Source organism: Tachypleus tridentatus, chromosome 9 (assembly GCF_004210375.1).
Source record: "Tachypleus tridentatus isolate NWPU-2018 chromosome 9, ASM421037v1, whole genome shotgun sequence".
Taxonomy (NCBI): Eukaryota; Metazoa; Arthropoda; class Merostomata; order Xiphosura; family Limulidae; genus Tachypleus; species Tachypleus tridentatus.
In genome coordinates, this window is record NC_134833.1 from 98077836 (window position 1) to 98095072 (window position 17237).

Consider the following 17237-nt stretch of genomic DNA (forward strand, 5'->3'; position numbering starts at 1 on the left):
CACAATAACAAGCTTATTCAAATCAAACCTTCTCTAGGTCTTTGGCCCTCTTGCTTCTGTAAGGATTAAAGAGAGGAGGTTGTTTTGGCAAGGCTACGCATTGGTCACAGTTTTTTAACCCACCACTTCCTTTTATCTGATACTGCTGCACCAGTGTGTGGTCTATGTGGCACTCAGATCACAATCATCCACATTTTATTAGCATGCCGTCGTTACAACCTAGAACGACGACACCATTTTAAAGATATTTGTAAGGCAGGTTTGCCCTTGACTTTGGCCCATGTTATAGGTGATACTGCCCATCTCACTCATGTTTTTACATTTTTAAGAGCCATTGGTCTTTTACACTTAATTTAAGGTTTTTTAACTGACTATATAGTGTTTTAGCATGATTTCTTTTACACATTTCAATTTTTATTTTGACTTGAACCCAGGACTGGAAAGGCCAACTTCAAGTGACTGACTGCAATTTTGATTTTGTTGCTTCAATCTTCCTGAAAAGTCTTAATTTTACACATTTTAGTTGTTTTTTTTTAAACTGAACCCAGGACTGGAAAGGCCAACTTCAGGTGACTGTCAGCAAAGATGTACTTCTTGCTTCAGTCTTCTTAGTAGTTCCTAATTTTACTTTTTACCTTAATTGCCTTATACCTATACTGTACTACATCTTGTCTGGCACAGATAGCCTTGTAGCTTTGTGCCAATAAACAATGAATACCTACCTACCTACCTTGATTAGTGATACTACGCTGAGTGACAAGCAGTGATATTATTCAGTGGATGTTCTTGTTTGAAGATTTTATAAAACTAAGTAACAAGGAATGATATTTCTAGCTGTGTGTTCTGGGTTAATCTTTATGGCACAAACAGCCATATTTAAAAAAAAATATTAAAAACTGTTTATAATGCATTATTACATAAAGTATGAGAATTATAAGCAGGTGATTATATGCTTTATATGAATTAATTCATTGCAGAACAACTCACTATATGACAGCACCCAGTTTGATGCAGCCAATGTTAATCCTTTGTACATCCATTCCCTCCAGTCTCCTGACAGCTTCACAGGAATTGATGATAATGTCGGTATGGGAACCATCAATAGCTCACCACCACAAAACTACAGTCAGCAACCCTCTCAGTTACATCAAGCAGCTGTGTGGAAAGGAGCAACAAATGACATTGCCCCTTAGTGATTTGAAAAATCTTTAAATAACTTTGTAAATATACCAAAAGTTTTAGCCTTTGTTTTTAGTTATGATGCTCAGTTTTGGTGAATATCTGCTTGAGGAGCTCATATTTGATTGTGTAATGTGCATTTGTTAAGAAAAGCTTTGTTACTGTCTGATTAGCTTGCAAATTACCCTTTCTGATATACAGGTACACATGTATGTTTATAAAGAACTAATTTTTGTGGTCAGTTTAAATACATGAATGTATCCGAGTTGTCTCTTTGTGCTTATGCGTAGATCAGGAATTTATAAATTTATTTATTCTGTGGTAATATTTCTATAAAAACATGTCAACTTACAAGAATGACTTATTGTTTTGGTGGAAAATTTTAATATTTGTAATTATTGCTCTATCTTATTTAGACCTTTACATGTGAGACTAGTGAGTCAAATGTGTCATACATTGTTTATGAAAAATGTTTATCACATTTTTAGTAGAGTATGGTAGCTAGATGATATATGCTTAGTTCAATAAATTTCATTATTTTATTTATCAAAATTTAAAATCTTCAAATGAAGTTATTATAGTTTTGTCTAATTTATATTTAAAAAAATGAAAAGTTTGAATCTTTGTCACTAACTGTGATTTGTGTTATAGAGTGTAAAATGTTAAAGCTGTTTCATAGGAAACTTAAGTTAAAGGAACCTTCATTGCACTGATAAAATACACAGATAAAACTTTTCAAATATATATTCCTCGTACATTACCTAATAATCATGACTACAGGACTTGGAAGGGTATTTTAATGCAACTCTTGTCTTGCATTGACATTAGATATTTCACATTCATTTTGTCTTTCTTTGCTCTTGTACTTTTTTGTGTACTAGCTTTTTTCTGTAATATTGTTAAAAAAAAAAATCTGTAAATGAATGGTTGAGCTCCCAGCAAACCAAGGACCATCCAAATGTGGAAGGGGGGTGTTAAAATCCTACCATGTTATCTCTCCCATGAAACCAATATGAGTTATAACTGAAACTACAAAGATAATTAGGTCAGAGCTGTTTAAAATACATTATTCTGGATGTATGAGGGAAGACAAATGGAGAAATCAGTCCAAGAAAGTAACTTAATATTGTTATATTTAAGGATAGAGAAGATAGAGAAACACAAAGTAGTATTTTGAGAGCAACAGGAGTAAATGGAAAGGTCAAGGCCACTGGAAAACTGATAATAACAATATCATCGTAACTTCCAGAAATGATATCATCAGAAACAATAAATCTGCTTCATTACTGTCCAAAGAAACATCAATTACTCTACATTTTCTGGCAATGATGGATGACAAATGTATTAGGGAAAAGACTATCATTGTGTAAGTGATTAACAATTGCATGTGAAGATTAATATCAAGTTTAAAGTCCAAAAGAAGGAACCATCAAGAACAAAATTTAACTGTAAGAAAAAAAAAAAAACTGTTAGATGCCATTTAGCTCTCAGATACAAGTTTGAATCATTAATGGAAATTGACGAGGAAAATACCTTGTACACCTTGGATATTGGAAGAAACATTGTAAAAAATAAATAATTTAAAGCAAATGAACAACACTATAGACAGCTGATTGGAGATTTTAATAAAAGTCACCAAAAGGATAAAGATATTATATGCAAGGTCAGATAAATAGAAGAATATGAAAAACAAATTCACAGCAGATGTATGAAGTTACAAGATTGTCAAACATTTACTTTTAGCTCAAGATTAATGTGATAAAAAATAAAGATGAGAAATGACTCTAATGAGAGAAGATGAAGATGGAAAAATGTCTGTAAGGATTTCTATAAATCACCAACCAGTGAAATATGAATGAAATGAACTGCACTAATGCCTGGTGCTAAAAGAGTCAACACAATTAAATGAAGTAAGAAAGGTGATAAAACAACTGAAGTGGAAAAGCCCTAAACATTGAGTTACTAGCAAAGTTACTGAAAACATCTGGAGAAATATAAGTTGATATAATGTACAAACTTATAAACAGGATGTATAAAATGAAGAAATGAGATTATGGTTGGAGGTATGAAAGGTATTAGTGCCAGTAACATAAGCTGTAAATTATTTGTTTAGTTTTGCATACAAAGTAAAACCTTACTTAAATATTCATATATCAAATGGTGGATTAAATGAGGGAGGAAATAACAAAATAGCAAGAATTTTTTAAGGAAGGAAAATGAACCAGAGACCAACATTTCAACCTGTTGATGTTAAGATAATTGTGAAAAATATGTAACATGGTCATATCTGTATGTCATAGATTACACCAAAACATTTTGTCAATGCAAGATGTGAGGGGGAAAATGAAAGGATGGAATCTCAGACATTTTAGTTTTTTTAGCAAGTTATACAAAGGTCATGAGTCTGGTAAAAACTGGCAGTGAGATCAGATTTGGAAAGGTAATTTGTGAAAGATGTGTTCCATTGCGTAATATTTTTTAACATGGAAGATATTCTGAGGAAAATGTTACACAAGTTTGGAGAAGGGATAAAACTAGTCTGGAGATTAATAATTTGGGAAATATAGAAGTAGAGCAATTAGAATATTTAAGATTAATGAATAACATCAAGGGAAATTATGTTTCAATTAAAAGAATGTTAACAGTGGTGAAAAAGAGCATGGTTAAGATAATGATTGTGTGTTACGATTGTTTTTTGACAAGAGGATGAAAGTTTTGCGTGCACAGATCAGTTTTCCAAGTAGTTGCTTATCGTTGTAAATGTTAAGTTGAAAGGGAGAATGATGAAAGGATAACAGTTTTGTACAGTGATGTTACATGAGAGTGTTGAGAATACATTGAACTGAGATAAAAATAAAACAGGTGCTGTAAAACTATAGATAAGAACTCCCATTTGGACACTTTGTGAGAAGAAACAAATGTTGAAGAAGGAAAACTTGAAGTACAGGGAATCAGGTATTATAAAACAAAAGGTGGAATGATGGGTAAAACAATAAATGGGAATGTTATTGATTGAAGTTGTAAGAACCAATGTGATTAGAGATGAGTTATGGCAGGCACTACAGTTTCTACAAAGATTACATAATAAATGTATACATTGTGTGTGTGTGTGTTTTTTTTTATTTAAACACTTAGTGAAAAGAAACCTTTATGTTAAATTTAGTAAAGAACTTGTTCATGGAGTAGTAGATCTCAATGTGACCAATGGTAATTTTAAATTTAAAATTATTATTACATATTGGTGTGTGTGCATTGCAGTCAATGTTTCTTGAGTGTAAAACTGTATTTGTGAAAATTATAGCCCAAAAGGCAAACAACTTAGGTTCAGTTTAGTTTTATGAATGTTGCATATAAACTAAATTTATAATAATTTGGTCCACTCTGTCAAATATCCAATTTACATTGAAAAAAGAAGTATATCTTTTATAGAATCATTGTAAAGAGAAGTAAGTTATTTGATAATGCAAACTGGTTAGTAATTCTGATAGAAAATGACAACAATACCTGTGCTTGTCATTTGAATGTTAACTTAATAGGTGAAAAAAGAATTACTATTCTTGTTTCAACTGAATAGTAGAAGGTAAAGTTGTTGAATATTAATATTTATTTTTGTATTATAATTATCTGTATTGTGTAACTCACCTCGTATCTGTAATGTAGGTAAGTAACACTGTACTACTAATCTTATTCATTTTGTGTTTCTCTAATTTTTTACTTGGAATGCTTAAAAATGTTAAGTATTTAAACATTATAAAAATTATTTTTTTATTAACTGCACCATTTGCTAGTGTTTTAGCCATTAAAGTTTGCTAGTAACTGTACCTATCTCCTGCCAAGTTTTGTTGTTTGTATTTCCATTGTAATTAAATAACTGAATACTAACAGTACTTATCTCCTACTGACTTTTGTTGTTTGTATTTATGTGATTAAAAATCTCACTACTGACAGTATCTTTCTCCTACTGAGTTTTGTTGGTGAAACATCTCACTGGTAACCAAGTGTCCATCTCAAGAGATTCCAAGATTCTCTACAGAGCTAGTTTAGGCACTTCTAAACATTCCGTTAATTAGGATAAGCTATTATTTATTTATTGTTACAAAAATAATCATTATCAAGATGGGTAAAGATAATTGCTTCACAGTTTAGGATAATCAGAATTTTCAAATTTATTTAATGTTATATCAGGATAGGTATACACCTTTGGTGTTTTACATCTTAGGATTATAAGAATGGGTAAACATCTTTAGAGTTACTTAACTTAGGATCGTCCAGATGGGTATAAATCTTCAGTGTTATACAGCATTAAGATCATTAGGATAGGTACACATCTTCAATGCTGCACAGTTTCTGATCATCTGAATGTGTACACATTCTACAATCATCAGTGATGTTGCATATCAAAGATGCAATAGTTATTTAACATAGATAACTGAGATTTTGTTAACCAGGAACAGTTGCATGAATGTAGCTAAATCTGATCGTAAAGATGGTGGGCTGTGTAAACACTAAATATGTGCTAAACTGAATTGTAATTAATATTAGATATTTCATATGTTGATATTACTGAATCCAAGCACTTTAAAAAAAATGAAAATTTTAAGGAAAACCTGTATTTTAAATGCAATGTTGCTGCAAAGTTTTTGATACTATAGTCATGATGTGACCATATTTACTAAATACAAATCAGACAAAATGTAACAATTTTGTAGAATTTTTTTATTGAGAGGAATAGTTCAGACTTCATTAAGAACATTATTCAAGCATGGTAAATTGTGTTATTACACACAGTGTAATGGATTTTCCATGAAACTTTTACTGATACATATAGAAATTAAAACTTTAGTCAAATTTAAATTTATATATGTATATATATTTTGGTTTGTGGAACAATGATTTGCTTCCTGGTTTTCAAGAATAGAACGTTTAAAACAGACTATATTTTGGCAGTGGCCAGTAGGAAGGCCTGTCACAGCATTTGCTCTACGTAGAACAATTTTTCAAAGAAAAATTAGATAATCATTCAATACCATTGTTTATTTAACTTAGGACAGTCTTTAAGACAGCATCTGTGAAAGAAATATGAAAGTTTTTCTTTATTTGTAGTTATGTTGCCCTGAAATTATTTTATATTGTTGAGTTTAAACTTCAGAGATTTAAATTCATTGAGTTTTCTAATTCATTCCTTTTATTTCTTTCACTTATTGTGCATATTTAAAATGATAAAAAAAATACTTATGTCAAAAGTATCCTCAAATGAGAAATGCCATGAAAGATAACTCAGTAACAATTATTTTCTCTCATATCTAATATGAAACTTCTACTGGTTATTAATCATGTGTACATTTAGACATTTTGTATTGATGTGTGTTTGTTTCTTGAAAAATATTCTTTATAAAAGATTTTGGTGTAAAAGGTATCAGTGGACTTCTTAATCTGTTTTATTTTAATTTCTTACTTTGTTTCAAGAAGAACACTTAATTCTGTAATTTGTTTTTATATCAGTGAAATGAAGGTAAGATATTTGTGATGAGTCAGTGGAAAAATAGTGTATTTGTTTTCCAAATTACTTCATTAAGTACTGATATTTGTGAAGATGTGGAAAGGGAAAACAATTACAGTTAAATTTGTTTTGCATACAAGTAGTTCGATGAAAAAGTATGGATTGTTAATTAGGTTAAATGAACTTGAACAAGATTTCTGAACCATCAGCATATTCTAAAGTAAATTTGCAATTGACAAGAAGATTCAAAAATGTACAAAGTTGCTAATTATTATTAAATTATTTTGTTTTGTTAGAAGTATACTTTTCCATTTCCACTTAATTTATTGTTCATAATTATTAAAAATATCTTTTGTTTTTATTTGATGATGGTGGTGGAAAGCAAATGTTTATGAAAAAAATACGTTATTTTATTTCCCTATATTCCAGTTCATTAGTAGTATTCATGGTAAAATGGAGAAAGATCTGTCTTTTGTTGAATCTGTGGGAAAAAAAAAACATTTATTAAGTTGTTCAAAATGCATATATAGAAGAATTTTTATAACTTAGTTTCTACTTGTTATTTGTACAGAAGTAACACAATAATAATAACAAATTTGCTTTTATTCATAAACTGACATTATTTGAGTGTGTTAAAAATACAAGAATGTCAAATAAAACATGATGTTTACTAGATTATTTTGTGTTCTGCAGATCCTCATTCATATAAGTACAGCAGTACTATTGACTGAAACAATTCTCTTTTTGAAGGTGTAATATATTGGAGAAAAGTTATTGGCTAATCATCTATATTGAAAACCACTGACAACTCTTAATAAAATAAGATGTTTGGTTTGTATATAAACGTTCTGATATGTTATAGGCACAGCTTTTTAAACATACTTTTATTTGAGGATTAAGTTTGCTTCATTTTAAAACTTTAATGTGGTATTTATTCCAAGAATAAATGAAGCACACAATAGCTAGATCTTCCCAATGAGGTACAGAATGGTACATTGCATTAGCAATCTTAGTACTGTGGTGTAGAACAGTATTATGTATTAGTTACTTCCATACTTAATGTTTAAATTGTTTTATGGATCTGTTTTCTTTCAGCCTGGTTTCAGGGTAGAAGTATGCTGAAAGAAACACTTAACTTCATTTATACAAATGCACACAAAACTCTAATTGGTCATTAGGCTTTTTTTATTACAAGTAAGATAGCTGTTACTTTGACATGACTTCTTGGGATGGAAGACTGCCCTTTCTATTAATGAATCAGGGAAAGGCCCAGGACTTCCATGCTTGAACATGTATGGCTGTAGGTCATATATTTTAGGAGTGTGGCAGGACTAACTTGGGTTTCTTTGCAACATTGTTTTGTATTTAAAGCCTGGTTCTCCCTTATTAAGCAGGGATTTTCACAGTGTTGAGTTTTTCATTCAGATTTAGATCTTAATTAGGTTTAACTTTGGGACTTGTTAAAGTAGCAATTTTGGTTTTTTAACGTGTAACTTTCAGGATTTTTTTTCAGTTTTAACTGTTCTTTTATTTAATTTTTGTGAAAGGGGATTCACATTGAACTTGTAGGTGACAATATTTTAAAGGTTTCTTCACACTTCTTTTACAAGTTCAGTGCACTCATTATAAGCATTTAATTTTATCTATAAAGATTGTTGTATTGTACATCTTGTGCATTGCTTCTTTCTTTGTGACAAATTCTGATATGGTTTGTGAAGGGCCACAACCTAGAACTCATACTCTGAAGCATTGTAATTTGTAAAACACCAGTTAGCTCTATACTTTTTGTATAAGAAGGAATGTAGTTAGATGGAAACCTTGAATCAGAGGTGGATACTAACACAAAATTCATGAGGCTGTACTTAGAAGTGATATATTCAAGGGACACCTCTCTAACCCTGATTTTTTTTTTTTAAAGATATTTTTGTACTGATGGAGGATCATAAGAAGCCTCCTTTGTTAACATGTGCTGCAAACGTAATCATTATCTATACAACGTAATTTCAAATGCTCAGATCACGACAGAGGACCTACACAGAACAGTTGATGTCATTTAGCATCCTGAATGATACTTTTTAATTATTACAGTAATCAAAAGTATCTGAGGACAAATTCTCATGTCAGTTTTATGCATTATGTGTTAGGTCAAATGCAGCAAACTGTGTTTGATAACATTAAGTTTAACTAATGATTGAATTGAAAAAGAACTTGTGTAAATGAGGAGAACAACGTAACGATATCTATAATTTAGATTTAAAACATGAAGTTATGGAAAGGAAAAACACAAGTATTTTTATATTAAATTAAATTTGTGCAATCGCAACTTTCTGGACACATTAAGTCACATTAAGGAATACATGTTTAAATATTCCAATAATTAATGAGTTTTTGGCATTAATGCTTATGTTAATTATGAATGCATTTCACTTTTGTCACAAGTTTAAAAATTAGCAATATTTTACTGTAAAAAAAACAAAAAAACAAAAGAAAAACTATCAGTTTTACAGTTGTATGAGGCCCGGCATGACTAGGCTGGTTAAGGCGTTCGACTCGTAATCTGAGGGTCGCGGGTTCGAATCCCCGTTGCACCAAACATGCTCGCCCTTTCCGCCGTGGGAGCGTTATAATGTTACGATCAATCCCACTATTCGTCGATAAAAGAGTAGCCCAAGAGTTGGCGGTGGGTGATGATGACTAGCTGCCTTCCCTCTAGTCTTACACTGCTAAATTAGGGACGGCTAGCGCAGATAGCCCTCGTGTTGCTTTGCACGAAATATAAACAAACAATATAGTTGTATGGGGTATGCAACTTTATTGCACGAGAGTCTGTTAGATCAAGATAATATTATATTTGTTGGTCATATAGGCTTAATTAACTGCAATTGATAGGAAGTACAGTGGAGCGCCGTTAAGCCACGGTATTTGGTGGGTCAACCTGCTTAACCGCGGCTTAAACCTTTGTGACTGAAAAGCCGAAGTCGTCAACAGCTCCGCCTCAACGTCTCTGCAGGCGGGTGGGCTGGATAAGGTAGATTAACGGTCGATTTTTATTGTAATATATTTTATTTATTTACCAAATTAAAGCAAATCCTTTTTAAATATTCCCTTGAAGTTATAAAGCCAGGATTAAATTCGTAAGCCGCGTTTTTACACGTTCTTAAATTAGCGGTGAACCGCGATAATTCTCGCTCACATTTGTCATGTCAGTGTCAACGACAAGGAGAGTGTGAGAAACTTTAAAAAGCCAGGTAGTAGATTTAATACATCAAAAATTTTGGGACAAGACTTCCTACAGCGGCTTAAGCGATTTCGCGGTTTACTGGTCCGCGGCTTAATGGCGCTCCACTGTATATATTTTCGAAATCCAGTTTCTTTTTGACTACATGTATTCCTTGTCGTAGAAAACAAACTTCCGTAAACAATGTTATACAGTGAGATACCATAATGTGTAGATACTGTGTGAGACATCCTTAAGTTGGGGCTAAGAAACTTTTGTCTATGGTAATTATGACTGAATCATCATTTATTCAGACTTTCAAGTAGCATCACAATAGTTAAAATAAAAAGCTTCTAACATATGTATTACGATAAGGAAAAAAAAAAACAACGCTCTAAAGACAATAAGGTACGTTACAACAACCCCAAAATATATTTTTACCCCTACGCTTTTACGTTCACTTTGGTTATGAAATGTACATTATTCTCGGGATGAGACTTTGACTCTCAGTTCTCCTGGAGTCCGTAGAACTATCTCCATTACCAGTTTAATCTTGTCTCTGTGATCAAGAGACTGAAATGACAAGTTTCTTATCAGGTGAGCCAAGACAACCTTTTCTTCAATCATTGCGAACTTTTGACCTGAGAAAAAATAAGGAACAAAACAAATAGCTGTAAGTAACTACACATTAAAAAATTAGAGAAACGACGATTCTAAAATATATGAATAAACATTGCCAGTTTCCGTTTACAAACACGGTTCGAAAAGGTGTGTGGGTGTGTTATATATACACTGCTGGCCAAAATTTTAAGGCCAATGAACATAAAGAAAAAATATGAAGTTTACGGTTGCTGGACTCAACGATTTATTTGAGTACAGCTTCGAAAGATGAAAATAAGAAAAGGGAAAAATAATTTTATTTTATTTTTTATTATTTAGCATTTAATAGGGAAAATGTGAACACTATGAAATTAGCCTAAATACTAGCTGGTCAAAAGTTTAAGACCATACTGAAACGAAGCGTTAATCGGTAAACACGTAACAAAATTTAGTCATTTGTGTTCAAGCATTAGCGTTGTCAACATCTCCTACTGACATCTCCTGTGTTACATTGGGTAAAAACATGGCAAAGGCTAAAACGTTGACAGAGTTTGAACGTGGCAGAATTGTCGAGCTGCAAAAGCAAGGTATCTCTCAGCGTGCCATCGCTGGTGAGATTGGGCGTAGTACAACTGCTGTTGCAAATTTATTAAAAGACCCTGAGGGATACGGAACGAGAATTTCAAGTGGTCGGCCCAAGAAAATTTCGCCAGCGTTGAGCAGGAGGATTCGACGGGTTGTCTGGCAAGACACCAGCTGATCGTCGAACCAGATTAAGGCCCTTAGGGACACAGAATGCAGCTCAAGAACAATTAGACGGCATCTACGAGAGAAAACTTTAAAAACCGTAAACGTCTTCAAAGGCCACGCCTCCTTCCACACCACGAAACAGCTCGGTTAATCTTTGCTGAGAAGCACCAAACATGGGACGTAGAAAAGTGGACGAAGGTTTTGTTCTCTAATGAGAAAAAAAATTAACCTGGATGGTCCAGATGGCTTCCACCGTTGCTGGCACGATAAGGATATCCCACCGGAGACATTTTTTACACGACACAGTGGAGGAGGTTCCATCATGATCTGGAGTGCTTTCTCCTTCCATGGAACAATGGAGCTCAGGTTATACAGGGGCGTCAAACAGCAGCTGGCTACATTGGCATGTTGGAGAGAGCATCCTTATTGACTGAAGGCACTCACTTGTGTGGAAATGACTGTATCTTTCAGCAGGACAACGCTGTAATCCACAATGCCCGCAGGACAAAGGACTTTTTTATGGCGAATAACGTGATTCTTTTGGATCATCGAGCGTGTGCGCCCGAACTGAACCCAACTGAAAATGTTTGGGGTGGATTGCAAGGGAATTCAATAGAAATGAATGTCAATTCCAAACAGTGCATGATCTTCGTGAAGCCATCTTCACCACTTGGAATAACAGGAGATCCTTCCGAGATAAAGTATAATACGTAATATAGTATTTTCAATAATGGTGAAGTACATAAAAGTTTAAATTCACTGCCTCAAATCCATCACTATTGTCTGTGAGCCCTGCTGAGCAGAAAATAAATTTTAATGGGGAGAAAGGAGTTGTCGAAATGAAAATTGCTCTAGGACACGAAAACCCTAAATCCGGCCTTTTGTATTGCTAAACTCAAATATCAAGGCGGGAGAATAACTTGATCGATACAGCACATAATAAGGCACAACAATTGCTTCATGTAAGCAACACGAGTAAATTCACTGAATCAATAGCAAAGTAACAGACTGAAGGCTTAAATGTAAAACTATTTGTATGGGACCTGAGCATCATATTAACATGTCGCAAGAATAGTACACTAGTATGGCAATACTAATCAAAATTATATAAAACACAACAGAGATATTATTCCAAACGAATAAACATATTAGCTCAATACATGAAACACGAAGAAAGTAATAACATCAAGAAAATGTAATTTCTGGTTTAAAAGTGACCAAATTTATTAGAGCACGAGCGCAATTTAGAGCGCTTTAGAATCATGAAAGTCCCTCAGTGGCACAGCTGACTTAATGCTTTTGAGATACTCGTGGCAGGCAGAGCATAGATAGCCTTCTGTGTGGCTTTGTGCTTAACTGCAAACAAAACCAAAATAATCACGAACAACGGTAGAAAGAAAAAGCACGACACTGTTAATTTTGAAACACAAAGAAAGTGATGAATAATATATGGTTCCAGCATGACCAGGTGGTTAGTGGAATCCGCGTCCCACCAATCATGCTCGTCCTTTCAAAAGTGGGAGCGGTATAATGTTACGGTCAATCCTATTATTCGTTGACATAAGAATAGCCCAAAAGGTGCGGTGAATAGTGATGACTAGCTGCCTTCCCTCTCGTCTTACACTGCTAATTTAGGAACGGGTAGCGCAGATAGCTCTGATGTAGCTTTACGCGAAATTCTATTTGTTTTTCTGGTTTTTTTTGCATATTAAAATACATTTGTGTTAAAAAAATAAAATTTTGTGTATCAATATTGTTTAGAAGTACCATAAATTTGATACATATTAACATTTAATTAACTTCTAAATTCAAATTTCCGATTATTTGTAATAATAATACGTAACGTACGTAGCATAATAAATCGGAGATTCGTATGAAATAAATTATAATACGTAACATACATTGCACAAAATACATGTAACAGGCCGATTCAATTAGAAAACGTATAATTAATTGAAAACAATACCTATACAGTTTCTGGGGCCGCCAGAAAAAGGTATGAATGCGAATGGATGACGATCTTTGGAGTTTTCGGGTAGAAATCGATCAGGATCGAACTGCTCAGGATTTGGATAGATTTTGGGATCACGGTGTAACATGTAGGGAAAGATGATGCAAGTGGTACCCGCTCCAACTTTGTAGTTCTCTAGAATACAAAAAGTAGTGTTACACACGTGTTACGAAATTAAGTTATTAAAAGATGAAATATTCATATTTATAATAGTGACAAGGATCACTGTCATTTTACTTGATAAAAGTTGACTGAAATTTGTAATAAAAATTTCTTTTTTTATCTTTTAGTACTATTTTTCTTACTAAAAATCGTGTTATAAATATATGTATATATTGTAATCGTTAAAAATTAGTCACTTTTCGAAAATTAACACAGTATATTATATGCCATTGAAAGGTGTTTAAATTCTATGTATTAGTTGAATAAATATTTATAACGTTAATAATAGTATAGTTTTATGTATAGGTATTTTTCAGACCTGCAACAAGCTCTATATACTGTTATGTGTAACCAAAACTTAAGTACATTTTGTTTATATTTTAGCAAGTCCGGATCTCGAAGACTTGCATCAATATAAACAGGCTAAATTTATGATAATAGTAGGGGTAAGAAAGTGGTTATTGTCTGGTGATCTTCTAGACGTACTTACATACTTCAAGATATTAATTACTACTTAAATTACCAAACGGTTTTCATGTTAAATCACAGAGGTTTGGTTTGAATTTCGCGCAAAGTTACCCAAGGGCTATTTGCGCTAGTCGTCCCTAATTTAGTGGTGTAAGACTAACATGTCACTCCAAAAAGATGAAAAATTTGTATAAATTAATTAAATGACTATTTCCAAAGACTTACAGACTGCAATATTATTTTAATGACATGAGAAAGTAATAACAGGAACTTAAAGGATTAATGTATAATTTCACTTGAGCAGCAGCTTGCATGACGTTATGTGAAGAAGGGATCGAAAGATTAAATCACTGTGACATTTTTCAATGTGACACTTTAGTTCACCTGTAATGCCAACCGTGGAAAGGCTATTTACAGAAGATAAAGAACGGATTTAGTGACTGCCCGAATATTTAGTTCAGGAGATAAGACCCTGCATGGCTAAGTGTGTTAAGGCGTTCGACTCGTAATCTGAGGGTGGCGGGTTCGAATCCTCGTCGCAACAAACATGCTCGCCCTTTCATCCGTGAGGGCGTTATAATGTGACGGTCAATCCCATTATTCATCGGTAAAAGAGTAGCCCATGAGTTGGCGGTGGGTGGTGATACTATCTGCCTTACCTCTAGCCTTACACTGCTAAATTAGGGACGGCTAACGCAGATACCCCTCTTGTAGCTTTACGTGAAATTCAAACCAAAATCAGGAGATAAATTTATTAATGTTATTTGCAATTAGGCAACTTCGTTTTCTAAAAAGGTATGGTTGGGATGTCATTTTACCATTAAACCCCACTTTTGTAAAGGGGTGAGATTTTACACCTCTAATAATGCAAGTACATAAAAAAATATCTAACAGACGCATGTGAACAGCTGTGAATATACTCTTTCGTTGTATCATGTGTGTCAGTGCTTCACACTCTAAAAGTGTAACTTCACACCCGCCTTTTTCTTATAGAGTTAAAGGTTGCTACAATTGCTTTCCTCTCGTGAGTCTATCGAAACATTTCTAATCAAAACTATTAACTGAAATATTAAGATGATTCAGGTCTGGCATTAAATGGAAGTTATTTCACGAAGAATAAAGAAGAACATTATATTTATAATGTTAATTTGAAAAAACAAACAAACTGCGTATTACTTAATATAGAATGAGTAACTAAACATTCCATCGCAACACGCTATTTTGTCAAGAATTAAAAAAAAACAAAATTCGGCGATTAATATACAAATAAAGATTTTGTTTTTCATTGAGCCAAAAAAATTGGATTTTGTAATTTTTTTATCCTTAAGACATAAGCAAAATGTATCTGAAAACAAATTACCCTATTTTGTTATTTAACCTAACGTTTTAATTATGAAAGTTTTGGTTGTTTCATGTGTTAAGACTAACAAGACAAACACTTACTGATCATCATATCTTCCTCTAATTCTCTTGCTATGAAAGGAGCCGGGGGATAAAGTCTGTGTGATTCCTAGGATTGTTCACCAATATCAACATGTCAGCTACTTTTTCACAGTCGTTTATCATGTTTTTTTGCATATTATTGAAATTCAGTTTCAGAGAACACATTCTAGTATACATTACACTACTTGACATTTGCAATGGCATTTCAACGTAATATAATTCAAGAATAAATCAATATAATACACACATATATCTATTAAACCCTACAATCATGGATATTAACAGTGACATAAAAATGACAAACTTGCATAAACTTCTTTCATATATTGTATATATATATACAATTATAGAACACTAAACCTATTGATGTAGATATGTTTTTATATTTTGAATAACTGAAATACACACACACACACATATTAGCTCTGATACAAGGGAATCTGAATAGTGAATAATTTTTTACAATCGTCATTGGTACGTTCTATAAATCTTCTCAGTAACTCTTAAAAACTCAATAAAACCATTTAAAAATTTATTAGTGTTTGTGTTTTCTTATTGCAAAGCCACATTGGGCTATCTGCTGAACCCACCGAGGGGAATGAACCCTGGATTTTAGCGTTGTAAATTCGTAGATATACCGCTGTACTTTAATAATTGTAGTTATGGTTTTGTGTATAGATATTTTCTCTGCAACCTACAAGGAACCCTAAATGAACTAATATATTTACAAAATACGTACTTATTAATAAAAACGAAGAATGCTTGTTTCAAAACTAAGCTACAGTGGGCTATCAGTTGAATCTGTCATGGGGAACAAACCCCGAATTTTAGCGTTGTAAGTCCATAATCTCGCTGCTATCCCACGGGGGACATAATCATTATATTAAAAACAATTATACTCCTCGAAAAAGCTAGTCGACTTAATTCATTACCTATAAACAAAGATTACTAAAGGTAAACCAATCGAATGATATCGGGAAAATGATTAAGAAACCAAAATTACTTTTCTAAATATTATTTCGTTTAAACCGATTCTCACGAAAAGAATCAACTAATCGAAATTATTGTTAACAATTATTTATTGTTTTTTATTATTCTAACTATTCAAGTAGTCGAGATATTGCTATTACCTTTGTTTGTTATAAAGTGCAATGCTACGTAATAGGCGGAAGGAATGCTTTCTGATTTGAGGGTTTCAGGTTCGAGTTTCCAATAAGGTTGGTCGTCCTGTGCTTGTTATTGTAAACTTACTTGGTATATCTGCCACTGCCACTAATGTAGAACTGCAAACTAGCAGCATCCAACACTATCTCTCTGGCACTTAAGTGTTCAATAAATTGTAGATGGAGTGTTTTTAATTTACATTGTGTTATGTTTCTAATTCATAACTGTGTAACAAAGTTTAAAAGTTTATTGGATAGTCTACGTACTATCACTAAGGGAAAGTATTACCTCACAAATCTCTTGACTGCTTATGGATTTTTAGAAAGCATCTTACGAAGTGCCACATAAAGGCTTGTAAAATTTATCACTATAGGTGTGAGAAATAAGTTAGCAAATTGGATAGAAGAGAGGCGAGTAGTTGGATCGAAAAAAGCAAAGAGTTGTTACAAATGGAGTTCAGTCATACTGAATTAATATTATAAGTTGGGTATCTCAGGCTTAATTTTAAGGACCTTTGCTCTTTTTTATTTACATTAATGACATAGATGAAGTAATTGTAAATAAATTACTGACATTTGCAGATAATATTAAAGTTTTGCTAGGTATGAAGAGGATGCTGATGATTTACAGAAGGATTTCGATCATTTAGTGGGTTGGGCAAATAAACGGTAGATGGGTTTTAGATATAATAAATGCAAAATAATGCATGTAGGTTATCATAATTTGAATTATAAGTATAATTT

At 32.7% G+C, this 17237-nt stretch overlaps 2 protein-coding genes across 7 annotated transcripts in view; one reads left to right on the forward strand and one right to left on the reverse strand.

The window, feature by feature from the left end:
* LOC143225836 (transmembrane protein adipocyte-associated 1 homolog) overlaps positions 1-7357 on the forward strand; it is a 62564-nt gene extending 55207 nt beyond the window's left edge. For all 4 annotated transcript variants that reach the window (XM_076455937.1, XM_076455938.1, XM_076455939.1 and 1 more), the window contains one exon: positions 978-7357. In XM_076455937.1, coding sequence (XP_076312052.1) covers positions 978-1193 — 216 coding nt within the window. In that variant the 3' untranslated portion in view covers positions 1194-7357. The remainder of the gene's footprint in view (positions 1-977) is intronic.
* LOC143225835 (cytochrome P450 4V2-like) overlaps positions 7024-17237 on the reverse strand; it is a 50151-nt gene continuing 39937 nt past the window's right edge. Inside the window, exons 9-12 of one of the 3 annotated variants that reach the window (XM_076455935.1) lie at positions 15331-15397; positions 13213-13392; positions 10338-10537; positions 7037-7160 (exon numbers count right to left, since the gene is read on the reverse strand). In XM_076455935.1, coding sequence (XP_076312050.1) covers positions 10377-10537; positions 13213-13392; positions 15331-15397 — 408 coding nt within the window. In that variant the 3' untranslated portion in view covers positions 7037-7160; positions 10338-10376. Of the gene's footprint in view, positions 7161-10184; positions 10538-13212; positions 13393-15330; positions 15398-17237 lie in introns of those variants that run through there. The other 2 variants (XM_076455936.1, XM_076455934.1) reach the window with 2 other exon arrangements.